General features: G+C 34.4%; 5 protein-coding genes across 6 annotated transcripts; 2 read left to right on the top strand and 3 right to left on the bottom strand.

The window, feature by feature from the left end:
- The first annotated feature begins 766 nt into the window (after window positions 1-766).
- LOC108911552 (THAP domain-containing protein 6-like) lies at window positions 767-1,847 on the top strand. The gene is made up of 3 exons (XM_018716526.1): window positions 767-855; window positions 913-1,371; window positions 1,491-1,847. The coding sequence occupies exons 2-3, from the start codon at window positions 1,019-1,021 to the stop codon at window positions 1,642-1,644; spliced, it is 507 nt and encodes a 168-aa protein (XP_018572042.1). The 5' UTR covers window positions 767-855; window positions 913-1,018; the 3' UTR covers window positions 1,645-1,847.
- A 91-nt stretch (window positions 1,848-1,938) lies between these two features.
- LOC108911550 (enoyl-CoA hydratase, mitochondrial) lies at window positions 1,939-3,355 on the bottom strand. Its single transcript, XM_018716523.1, has 4 exons — window positions 3,107-3,355; window positions 2,553-2,875; window positions 2,309-2,477; window positions 1,939-2,246 (listed from the first exon to the last, which is right to left on the bottom strand). The coding sequence occupies exons 1-4, from the start codon at window positions 3,219-3,221 to the stop codon at window positions 1,957-1,959; spliced, it is 897 nt and encodes a 298-aa protein (XP_018572039.1). The 5' UTR covers window positions 3,222-3,355; the 3' UTR covers window positions 1,939-1,956.
- Window positions 3,356-3,510: 155 nt separating this feature from the next.
- Window positions 3,511-5,782, bottom strand: LOC108911551. Its single transcript, XM_018716524.1, has 2 exons — window positions 5,626-5,782; window positions 3,511-3,924 (listed from the first exon to the last, which is right to left on the bottom strand). Exons 1-2 carry the CDS (start codon window positions 5,726-5,728, stop codon window positions 3,584-3,586), a joined length of 444 nt encoding a protein of 147 aa, XP_018572040.1. The 5' UTR covers window positions 5,729-5,782; the 3' UTR covers window positions 3,511-3,583.
- A 1,663-nt stretch (window positions 5,783-7,445) lies between these two features.
- Window positions 7,446-9,877, bottom strand: LOC108911545 (E3 ubiquitin-protein ligase RING1). The gene is made up of 2 exons (XM_018716517.2): window positions 9,170-9,877; window positions 7,446-8,829 (listed from the first exon to the last, which is right to left on the bottom strand). Exons 1-2 carry the CDS (start codon window positions 9,719-9,721, stop codon window positions 8,173-8,175), a joined length of 1,209 nt encoding a protein of 402 aa, XP_018572033.1. The 5' UTR covers window positions 9,722-9,877; the 3' UTR covers window positions 7,446-8,172.
- A 705-nt stretch (window positions 9,878-10,582) lies between these two features.
- LOC108911546 lies at window positions 10,583-12,515 on the top strand. Of its 2 annotated transcripts, none has more exons than XM_018716519.2 (2): window positions 10,583-10,661; window positions 12,107-12,515. In XM_018716519.2, the coding sequence occupies exon 2, from the start codon at window positions 12,115-12,117 to the stop codon at window positions 12,466-12,468; it is 354 nt and encodes a 117-aa protein (XP_018572035.1). In that variant the 5' UTR covers window positions 10,583-10,661; window positions 12,107-12,114; the 3' UTR covers window positions 12,469-12,515. The 2 variants fall into 2 exon arrangements, with proteins under 2 accessions (XP_018572035.1, XP_018572034.1); XM_018716518.2 differs by lacking the exon at window positions 10,583-10,661 and adding an exon at window positions 11,504-11,987.
- Window positions 12,516-12,859: the final 344 nt, after the last annotated feature.

Genomic DNA, 12,859 nt, shown 5'->3' with positions numbered 1-12,859 from the left:
TTATATATAAAAAAGATAGTATTTTCGTAGATTTCAGTACCTAAAACCTTAATGGTTTGATCGTTTTTTGCACCTGTTTATTCGTTTTACTGCGGCGTCTTTGAAAATACTCAGGTGGCATGACATAACATTCCTATTATTTGATAAGCTTTAGATTATTCAGTTATTAAATGTTTGAAATTATTTGTCTTTGCGGAAAACACTATTTAAAGAATATGGGGCCCTTAACAAATCTCGAAATTTTGTCTTCTTTGCTCATAGTTTGGGGCAATCATTAACTACTACGTAGTTTTCCAGTTTCTTTATAGCGAGGCCGCCAACTTCTTTTAATAAAAATTTTAGTGCGTTTTACTGAAATTGCACTGAAGGTAATTACGGAACGCATGCCAAGGCTAATAGCCAAAATAAATTTTTATAAAGTAAAATCTAGCAAACTAGAATTGACGTATTTATACACCAAATTTAACTCTTCTGGCATTTTTTTAAATGCCATATAACGGATTCTGTAACGTTGGCAACACTGCATGATAGAATATAAAATACCATTCTAAGGAAAAAGCACAATCTTCTTCTTAATTTACCTGAGATTTGAACTAATTTCAGCTATTCTGAAAATTGGTTGATCAATTAAGTGAGACTAACTCATATCTCAGTAAAACAAATCACAGCTGAAGATAACCATACGGCCATGTTATGACGTCAAGTGGAGAATAAACACTGATTTGTGGATATCTATGCTCGTGCCGGTCGTCCTGTCATACAGATACTGTTGTTAACCTATATATTTTGTACATTGGCTTTGGAATTCCTTGTCCTGTGTTCTAAAATAGTTGTATTGTGTGTTTCTGTTATTTGGTATACCCACATGCGGTCTATGTGTACATATTTTTCTCTAACAGTGTCTATTTTTAGAGAGACTTGTAGCACCTGAATACAGGTTGATTATTGTGGCGTGGTGATAATTATTAAGAAAATAATCTATAAATATTTATAAAATAATATCGTCAGTGTTTTAAAAATGCGTTGTTCCGTTTTTGGTTGTATTTCAGACAACCAAGGCAAAACCTTTAATAAGGACATAATGTTTTTCCGTTTTCCAAACGACGAAACAATTTTGAAAATTTGGATTGAAGCTTGTGGTCGGAAAGACATATTTAACACCAAAAATGCAAGGATGTGTTCGAGGCATTTTAAAACAACGGACTATGCTCGTAATTTGCGCGAGGAGTTGCTAAATTATAAAAACAAGAACCACCGAATGATCAGTAAAACAGCTGTACCTAGTCAATATTTGCCCAATATACCGGAATCCAATTCAGATTCAAAAAATTCAGTTGAAGGGTTGCAAAATAATCTTGGCAATAACGAAGAGTAAGTACTTATAATTACTTTGATTTTTCAATTAATTTCGTGCTTGTTTTTTGCTTTATGGTGTTAGTAACTCTAGTAGCTATTGTACTATTACTTTTTACATATTGTTTACATTTCAGTTTCAGGATAAAGACCGAATGTGAAGATGTGGAGGAACTAAAGGCAAAAATTGCGGAACTGGAGAAATATAAAGAAGCCATGGAGAAATTGTTTACACCAGATGAAATTAAAAAACTTTTAGCAAGTTCGGGTGGTTGCTCTACTGCGCACTAAATATGAACTAACAGTGTGGCATCGCACCCTCTCAGTGTTAATTATTCCTGTTCGACTGAAAAGAATCTGTATGTGGGTAGATCAGTTTTATATTCCAAGTGTTCACTTTTGCTCACTCAAAGAATTTGATATACATTACGACTTGCGTGATATTTATTTAACAAAAAAAGTTTTTTAAAATTGATCAGTAAAAAGAAGAACACCCTGTAAATGTCCTGTAACCGAGTTTTAAACACATTATTATTAGAAAATTAAAACATACACATTTTTATAAAAAAAAACATAGAAAAGCAATCTCGATTGAATAAATTTTTATTCATTAACAAACTTTGGAGGGCGTTTCTCAGCGAAAGCCGCCATACCCTCCTTCTGATCCTTAGTGGCGAAAGTGCCATGGAACATCCTCTTCTCGAAGTGCAAGCCTTGCTCGAGAGTCGTTTCGAACGCAGTATTGACGCATTCCTTCGCGATAGCCGTCGTAAGTTGAGAATTACTGCCTATTTTCTCCCCCAGTTTTATCGCCTCGTCTAAGAGTTTGTCGACTGGGAAAACCTTGCTCACGAGGCCCATTTTCTCGGCTTCTTGTGCCGATACCTGACTCCCTGTCCACAAACCAAAAATTGGTGACTCTGACAGTTAAATATTATATCGGTGAAGATTTTACCTGTGAGAACGATTTCCATGGCTTTCGATTTACCGACAGCCCTAGTCAAACGTTGGGTGCCGCCAGCGCCCGGGATGGTACCGATGAGGATTTCGGGCTGGCCAAACTTGGCTTTTTCACCGGCGTAGATGATGTCGCACATCATTGCTAGCTCGCATCCCCCGCCGAGCTATAAAAAATTAAAATATAGGCGTTGAAGATATAATTTTCCAAGGGTACAGCAAATATGTCTACGACTACTTACAGCGTATCCATTAACGGCTGCAATCACGGGCTTGTATGCCGCAGCCACTCTATTCCAGTGGCCAAGGAAATTCCCAGCAACGCACCGAGAATAAGTGTTGTTGCCCATCTCCTTAATGTCTGCACCCGCAGCAAACGCCTTTTCGCTTCCGGTTATAATAATAGCTGCGACTGAAGAATCTGCTTCGAGGACATCGAAAGCATTGGCCACTTCTTCCATGAGGCCATTGCACAGCGCGTTGAGAGCTTTCGGGCGGTTTAAGGTTATGATCCCCACGTTGTTCTTCGCCCCCGCTTTAGCGACCTTTATGAACTCGAAACTTGCTGGAAATACGAATGAGGAATTATACGCATTTGAAAAATATGCACAAGTTTTTGATATACCCTCGTATGTACTGAACTCGAATTGGAATTAACCTCGTATTATAAAATCAGCTGATTCTTTGATTTCTTTGCATAAATGTAAGGAAATGGTAATGAATGACTGATAAAGGGTAATAAAAATGTTGAAATAAAGCAAAATAAGTGGATTTCGTAACGCAAAAGTGTACTTACCTGCTGCTGGGGCCGGACTGCTAAATAACCTCACATTTTGGGTAAAATTGATGCTCTTTACACTACTCGCCGTTAATTTAGAAAATAAAAGCTTTCCGACCGTGCGAGATGCCATTTTGCGACAACAGTAAAGCAGAAAAATAAAGTAACAACGCACTGAACCGGTTTAAAGGTCTAAAATTTCTTATTATCACAACATAGTCGACCACGGGAGTGGTACACTAAACTCGCATGACAATGTACGTAATTATTGTCTTGGGCGGCTATTTTTTCAAAACATCCCGACTTTATCTATTGCTGTTAAGTTGTATTTACATTAATTTAGAAGATAACAGTTATCAAATAATTAAAAGCAATTAATCTTACGCTTACGCTTTCAAGCGAAAAAAGCCAAATACAGATAATAAAAGCTCCAAAATTTTATTGATAAAATCTTAAACATTCGTAACCGAAACATTTCATTTACCTGGAAATATACTATGTAAAATGCCTAGTTAAGTTTGAATTTTGAAATAAAGACAGGGCCCGCTGCAACGTGGAGGCCCCCATTTTTATACCCGTTTCCACGTTGCCAATCATGCCCCCGCTGCCACCAGAAGAGCCAAAGGAGTCGAACACCCTCGACAGCCACAGATATACGGGGTGTAAAACTTGCAAGAGGTTCTTAATGAGCCGCAAAGCTATTCTCATTGGCCAGGGCCATTCTCGCAAGTCTTGTACTATGGCGATTACGTCGATGAGAAAAGCTACGTAGTCCCCTTTCGAAAGGTCCGTGGTGATCTTAGACAGAGCGGTTACTTGAGATATAAGAGAGCGTTCTATAAAAATAATAAAATAAACGTTATTATTCAATGAAGTGCCATTATTTCGTGAAAATGTATTAATTATGGTAGTGTTGGTTGTACAGGGTGTTGCGCTTAAATATATACTAGCCTGCAACTTTATTTTTTGGCCGATTTCAAAAATTTTTATTTTAGAATGCGTGCTAAAAAAGTTCTAATTCACAAAATAAGACATTTTAAGATTAATAGGTGCGTTTTGTTGCATTGATTCAGGAATTGAATTATGCAGAATGGCCGTTTTATTGCAAGGAAATTTTGAATCCGGTTGCAACTTCTGCTTCTGTAGTTTGAGACGGAATTAGAATTATTAAGTGGTGGCGAGATCAAATTTGTGATGTTACTTGTTGTTGTAAATGTCACCATTATATGTTTTGATTGTTTTATCTATCAAATGTCAGATGTGACTTGAATTCGAATAAATTCCGGATCGATCCAATAAAACGAATATATTCATTACTTGATGTTTATGCAACCCTTTAATCTCTCAAGGCGTATTACGTGTTGCATAACCGGTTACTTTTAAAATGGCAATATAAATAAGTCCTTTTTAAGATAAGAATTTACAGAAAAATTAAGGAAAATTCAACTTTAAACATATTAATTATTGTTTCAAAGGACTATTACTTACTTAGAAATCTTTAATAGAGTATTACTGGTTGCATAATAGTTACTTTAAAAAAAGCGCAGCACTAAAATAGGATATTTAAATTAAAATTTTTTTTGAAGCTGTAAATTTTGAGGGAAAGTGATGGTATTTTCGAAATTTTTAAATATCGTCGTAAAGGCTAACTATTGCAACTCTTTCATACGCAGAGGAATGTTGATTGTACAACGGATTACATCACAAAGCAGTGCTTTAATACAAAGCAGTTAAATTAAGATTATTTTTTTAAGAAATTGTACTTTTGTGGAAAAGTGGGAAAAAGTTCTAAAGTTTTAATTACATATTGTAAAAATATTAATTTTTTGATGTTTATGCAACCCTTTAATCTCTAAACGCGTATTACGTGTTGCATAATCGAAAATTATTGTTTAAACAGAAAATAGCTATGGCGATAAGCTATATTATCTGTGGTTTATATAATGCAATGATGCTAAACCTTTAAAATGAGATCATTTAAAAGAAAACTGTAATTTTATAATAAAAATCAGGGGAAAGAGGGAAAATTGAAACATCGTAGGAAATATTACTTGATTATCCAACCCATTATTCTCTTCAAGGCATTACTGGTTGCATTACCAGTTATTTTTTTCAATAATTAATCTTTTTTAAGCTACTAAATTCATTACTTAATGTTTATGCAACCCTTCAATTTTTAAAGGAGTTTTACCAGTATTACTTTTAAAAAAGAATTGCATTAAAAAAAAACTAAATTAAGATTTTCCTTTGAAACTGTAATTTTCTAAAAAAGAAAATATATATTACTTGACGTTATTCAACCCCTTAATATTTAAAGGTGTGTTGCATAATTGGATAAAACGTTCAAATTAAGAAAATAAATACACATTTTTAAGAACTTGCAGTTCAGCAACAAAAATCATGGAAAAGTGGAGAAATTTGAATATTTTAATTATCGTAAAAAACACAAATGTTGATTTCCATAACTACAAGGCAATTTCTTTAAAAAAAAATGAGAAGGTAGAATTTTCTTATTTAAAACAACTCCTCGTACTTACCTTCTATCACATGTCTCCCTTCACTCATGTCCGAAATTAAGAGGATCAGGAAAACGGCACAAAAAAATTTAGCAAAGTTCATCATGTCACTGAATTCCGACATATCAGAACCATATTCGTGTGTCGTACACGAATAGAAAAAGTTCGCAAAGGTTAAATGAGGCCTAGAACTGATAACTCTAATAGGCTCGTTATCAGACACATGGCGGTATTTAAAAATAAAGTACACGTTAAGGTGTAGAGGTTGATAAGTGTTTTATCCATTTTCAAGAATGTAATGTCCGACGGTATCGAGAATTGAAATAAATTATGTTCGCGTACGTTACAATAAAATTGTTGCTACAATGAAAGAAAAAGACGCTAGCAATTTGACAATATTTAATTGTTTAAATATTTACAAAAATCCCATATTTGATTTCGGTTAAGGAGTGTAGACTTATTTACACTTACAGCGGGAAGAAGACATAAAAGTTTACATCAAATTAGAGATAATTACTTTATTTTTATTTAATTGCATATTTCTGCGTTTCATGTTGAAAAAGATTTAAAAATAAATATAGCCTCGCCCCAAAACGATCTCACACTGAGAAAAATAACAATCGTTCACAATTTCGCTGTGCATTGCACGTTAAATGTTTCAAAAACTTTTACAACAATCAAAATTATTGAGAGGTGATAAAAAAAGATTTGCTTTATCCTTTTGCCGCCTTTACTCGCAACAAATACAATGTCGCTAAGAGATATTACAAAATTTGGGGTTCGGGTCAATTTTTCACGGATAATAGTATGTACTCCCCAGAATACCAACCCAAAATTCATTTGTTTTTGAATTAAATACATAGTCGAGTTACAATCCGTATTTTAAACTGCACCTAAATTCTCGTCTACACCGTTACTGGGCAGCGCCCGAACTCGATTGTTTGTGTGGTTAAGCAAACTAAGTTAATAAAATCAGTCCATTGATCAATACTTTTGGGGCAAGAGGAAGTTTTTTAAATTTCGTTTTCTTTTCAGTACGGCAGAAATACCCGATTAAATAAGAAAGAAGTAATAAAAAATGCCACAAATAGATAATGACAGATAATATAGACACTAATAAGGATTCTAGATCAGTACAATTATTTAAAAGAAGCATAATATGCTGCACATTTTTTATGTTATTTGAACTGAGACTATTGCATAACGTTGATAATAGACAAAACTGTTCAAAAAATACAAAATTAACAGAAACGCAAAAAAAACTAAATATATTTTACATTTTTAAATACAAATCATGTCTTTCCTTTCTTTTTTCACTATTTTTTTGTAATAAAAATTGTGACACATTGTGACAAAATTATAATTGAATTTTTCACGAAATGATCATGTTTCACAGAATTTTCAGGGAAATATTGAACGTATCAATCTAGAATTTAGAACAGATATAAGTACACATATTTTAGTAACTAAAAATTGATTTTTCGAATAAAATAAACTTTTTCATAGAAACAAATACTTTTAAGAGGGCAAATAGGCAACCAACAATACAATTTTATAGATTTTATTGCACAGTTTCTCTAAATATGAATTAATGCACAAATAACAGACTTTCCCCCATTTTAAAACAGATTTTCTATAAAATGGACTTGGTTCGAAACCCAAATAACTTTTTGTTGTAAAGAAATTTGTAATTTGCATCGTAAATTACAAATTTCTTTACAACGAAAATAAATCTGGGTTTCAAACTAAGTCAATTTTATAGAAAATCTGCACTTGAACGGAGGAAAGTCTGTTATTTGTGCATTAATTCATATTTAGACAAACTGTGTGATAAAATCTATAAAAATGTATTGCTGATCGCCTATTTGCTATAGAGCCCTCTTAACACAAATTTAAATCAACTAAAGTATCTTCATTTTCATTCCGCAAAGAGGTAATTATTTTCTGAAGCGTAAAACTCCCGAGAATGCTTAAAATTCTGCCTACCCCTGTATTTTCAAGTGTGCCTAACACAAGTTTAAAATCATTGTTTACAGTCAAACTTAGTTTCCGAGAAAAAATTTGTATCAAAATTTCTTGAAATCCGGGAAAAATGTTCAAAAATTGAAGGAAAATGTAAAAAAAATTTACATTATTCCTTGGGATTAAATCGATGGCCTTTTCTAATTTTATGACGTCGTTGCATCTTCACACTGTTGAATTTCCTGCTCACTTTTTGTGATCTTATGAAATAAGGTTACTAAGTACCGAAAATTTACTTCTACGGGCAGCACATTTATTAAAAATTTTGTATTTGGTAAAACCGACAACGAAAAAATAACCAGATTAGTGTTTAACACCATCGAAAATAGGGGTGCAGACAAAATTTCGTGAAAATTCGAAGGTTTTATACTTCAGCAAATAATTACCGAATACAATATCATACCTGCTTTGGAAAAAATAGTAAATAAACCAAAAAAAAACTCACATCACAACTCACTGACAAAACACGATTAATCTTAACACAAGAGACGACATACCTCATACCTGCGACACCTAGGGGGCCCTTTTCAGCCCCTTGCGCATTCCCTATGTCTTCTTCCAGGAGTAGTACATCTCCAGGGGCTTGTTCACCTTCCAATACTTGTCGTTCACCTGCCCCAAGGTCTGGTTCCCGTTCAACTGCACGTACTGACCAGTCGTCGGGGAGATGTATATACAAAAATTGAGAAGGCTGTGCGTCGTCGGCAACTGAGAATCCAGATCCAACGTGAGACGCATCGCCAGGTATTTATGGAGGTGGTCGACGGTGGCGTTAGCAGTCGTTTTAATATAACGAATCGAGTTCTCCTTCAAGGCCTTCACCAGGGGGTTGTCCCCCGACATCTCGGTGGGGTGGGGCTTGAAGACGAGCTCGATTTCGTTCAGCGTCATCGGTTCCAAAGGGCCCTCACCCTCGGTGTCGGTTTGTTCGGTGCGTTCGCTCGACTCGCTCTCTTCGCTGCGCTCGGAGGTCATGACGCTCTTAGGTCGTTTCCCCAACGATTTACTGATCGAGCTGACGCTGGACGACACGGGGCTGGGAGGTTGAGAAGGGGTGCTGCGCCCCGATGGCGAAGGACTCGGAATGTTCGTGTTTATAGGAGCAGTTGCGTTGCTGGTGGCTGGCGTGGATGTAGATGTGTTTGGAGGTGCAGCGTTTGCTGGCGCTGTTGGGGGGTTCGAAGTGCTTTGTTGGGACTGAGACTGAAATTAAAACCGATTAGGTTTATGGAAAAGTTTTTTAATGATGTAATGAAAGGAGTTACAGGACCTGGATATGTCTGAATCATATACAATTAAATCAAACAGCATTCCTTGGTACGATCGGAAAATACAAATAAAAAGAAAATATGGAAAACTTTAATTAACACTTTGGTATAACTGTTCCAAAGTTATGAACAGAAAAAATGTGTCATATTTCCATTACACCTGAATTTCTAAAAACGACACCTATCTTCACATGATTGTAGACATATTCATGTTAGAAACAGTGCGTTTATAAAAATTTTTGCAAAAATACTAAAAAACAATGAATAAAACTTACTGTGCTCTCATTAGAATTGGCTACATTTGCAGCACTTGACGCATTATCATCCTGGTTTTCACTGATGACAGTCTCGTTATTCTTCCTGCCCCTGTTTGGCCTGTTCTGCGACTGAATCTTGATGCCCTCCTTAATAGACTGCACCAAAGCTTCTCTCGAGTGACTCTTGTTCAACTTTGCCAGAACCCTTTCTTGGTGAGCTTCGTACTCGTCTCTACTAGGATATATCTTCGAAATAAGCAAATCAAAGTTTGGATCAGGTCTCAGAGACCGTTTCGAAACTAGTTTCTTTCTGCATGTGGGACACTCTTTATTGCCAGACCTTAGAGCTGTTATGATGCAGTCTGAACAGAACCGGTGTAAACATTCCTTGGTGGTCATGGTTTTTTTGAGCATATCGAGACATATGGGGCACATAAGTTCACTATGCAGGCTTCTTGGAGATACTGCTATTTCTGTGTTGTCTGTGATTGCCTCCTGTGGGGTCCTGTGAAGCTCGTATAACGACAGCTCCCAGGTTTTGTTCAAACCTATTTGCTCTGATGTTGTCATGTTGGTGGTGTTATTTTGGCAACTATTTAAGCACACATTTATACAGCTGTAAATTCTTCGCTGCTATAGAGATTACAATTTAAGCAAACAACATTTTGAACACTACAATCGCATTCGTACAACTTAAAACAGGTATAAACAAATAAAATTGACACATCAGCGTCAAAAATAAAAATTACACAAACCACGGACCACGAACCACAAGTAATAGAATACTATTTTTTCGCTGTGAGCATGGACTACCAACTAAAAACCTGGTTGCTCTCTAATAAATGGAGGTAAACCATTTCGGGGAAGTGTAATATTTAATTGTTACAGTAACATTCTCCAGCATACAAATTAAATAGCAAAGTGATGAAATTCTCTAAGAGGGAAGATAAGTGTGACCTCTGGAGCGCTCCTAGCCTGTGAAACGTTGGTTAATTGGCTAATGGACGAAGTACAATAAAAGAATAAGAAGTAGAAGTCACAGTTCAATACATATCATTATATTAGATTGCCTATAAAGTTCGGCCTTGCCAATGCAGAATTTTTGAGGCATAAATAACATAACATAAACTTATCCACTCTTTATTGGATATTCAGATTTGTTAGGTATTTATTATTTTGAACAGTTAATCGAATTATCACACTAAAAAATTACCTATTCGAGATTTATATGGCTTATATCAATTTTTAATTTATCTATATTTCCATATTTTACAATTAGATTAATTTGGATATATTTTAATAAACTACACCACTATATTAAATTCGTTGATTTCAATGAAATTTCAAAGCTGAAAACTGGTCATATCTTATACTTTTGCACTGAACTTAAAGATAAGCAAAGTAAAAATGGCGTAATTTGATATAGATAGTCCTCCAAAAATTAGTATGTCACGTACTTCCTACAGTGACATAGTAACAGTATTGTTAAAACCTGGTGGTACATTTTTAAGTGAGTTATAATTTATTTATATATTCTGTAGGTTACGATTAATTATTTCGTTTTTTGTGTACAAAAAACATTGTTTTTTACATTATAGTAGGTATAGAGGTGTGGCTTTTAAAACAAATGTCTCGGAAATACGGGCTGTTTCATTGGCCCTTTTTTGCTCCTTGTCAAGTTAATACCTTACATAGGTACATAATACTCAATTTTATTTTTTTATTAAAAGTAAAATAAAATAAAAGGGGCTATTTCTGCACTTCTTAATAAATTTACCTGACAAACGTATTTATTCCAGGAAGTTAGATTAATGGTTGAAAAACAATTTGCTATATTTCCGAAACTTTTCTTTTAAATGTAGAGAATGAAAAGTATACGAAATTTCAATGCCCAAATTTGCCGTGACGTAAGACAAAATAATACATCATTTTCCTTATAAATTATATATATTTAATTGACCCATTCTATCCACTTATCACCTTAAAATACTGATCCTAAGTAAATTTACACGAGAAAAAATCATCGATTATCACATAATCTGCTATACCTGTGACATATTATATCAGAGGAGCTTAGTTATAAATACAAAGGGTAATTCACTTGCTGATTATATCAGCGTATTGTAGTTATTAAAATTTAAAGATCGGTAACATCAAATAAAATTTAAAACGAGTTCGAGAAAAATCTCTTTTTTATTATTTCTAGAATTAAACTTGGTTGGTCTATGTAAGGTAATCTTTTTACAAAGCTTCATGATATAGATGGCACATCTAATTTTCTGTTCTATAGTCTATGGGTCATACGCCGAAAATGGTTGCGCGGGAAATTTTGTTCATGCAAATATAAACTTATGATTAAAAAGGCAAATATTCAAATTCAGAACGGCTTTTGAAGAAATGGAAGTTTTAAGCTAAACCACCTGGTATCACAAAAATATTTAAATGTAGATTTTAAGTATTGACATAATATTAACTGTGATGTAATAATATCGATTTCACGTCCTAACCAAAATCAACATAAAAGCGATTTTTCTTGTAGTTTGCGAGAACGATGTTAAGAAATTCGTAATCGCAAGGTGCTTCCGGTAATCAGTGACCCGGTGTTATATTTGTATCCCCAGTTTATTTTTAAAGCGAGTATCTTGTGCATGTTTAACATCCTCACAGTATATAAGAATAAATTATTTTTCAAGTTCCTGAATTAGATCATCAAAACTGTGTTTGGTGAATACTCAAAGTCAAGGTTTATTTTCTCAGGAAATGAAACAATGAACAATAGATATATAAGAACGAAATTGGTGCACTTATTTTCGTTTACAAATAATTTGTAAGACATGTAAGTGTTTGAACACAAATAAATTTATTTATATTTTAAAACTATACAGTGTTGTTTTAAAAAATCTGTTCCAAGTTCTTCACATTATATCTATTTAATTATTAAATATATTCTTGCAGGTTAACCAATGGCCGAAGCAAAATTCACTCCGCAGCAAATAGAGAGATTTAACGATAGAATAAAAAATTGCTTGGAGGATGCACAGTGCCGTGTAGTTTTCGAGCACTACTTGCGAATCTCTCGTAAACCCGTACTCTACAATGCCGTCAAGTTGTGGGTGGCTGCGAATAGTACAGATTCGTTCGACGAGGATCAATTCCTTGACCTCATCGACGAGGTGGACGGTTTCAACGAAAATCCCTTGCTGAGTTTATCGGAATGCGAACACAAGCTGGCCTACGTTAAAATGGAAACTTGCAGGATCTTGGATAAGATCCACCGTCTTTTTATAGAGTACTTAAACACGCATCACAGGTTGTGATATACCTATTTTCTGTTGAGTTTTGCAAAATATAATATTTTCACGTATATTTGTTTCATTTACAAGAACTTTGCTTTCATTAACATGACAAACAATTACTGCAGAATTACGTTTTCTATTCATTCAAAGTATTTATCGTTCGGTCAGGAAAAATTATCGACATATAACTTAATATCAATATTGATAAAGAATTTGTAGATCTGGTTGCATAACTGTTTTACAGTAGAAATTGAACCCGATATATTTTAAATGCACTAATACAGCCTGTGGATAAGGCAACCATTTATTCATATCCCATGCAATCTGAAATGACTATAAATGGGTGGATACTTGGAGCATATTAACATGGAAGTAGCACGCTTAGGACAGTGTAGACGAGTGACAGAGAGAG

Source organism: Anoplophora glabripennis, unplaced genomic scaffold, assembly GCF_000390285.2.
Source record: "Anoplophora glabripennis isolate ALB-LARVAE unplaced genomic scaffold, Agla_2.0 scaffold678, whole genome shotgun sequence".
Lineage (NCBI taxonomy): Eukaryota > Metazoa > Arthropoda > Insecta > Coleoptera > Cerambycidae > Anoplophora > Anoplophora glabripennis.
Note: the sequence above shows the minus strand (reverse complement) of the source record. Positions and strands in the feature narration are given on the sequence as shown.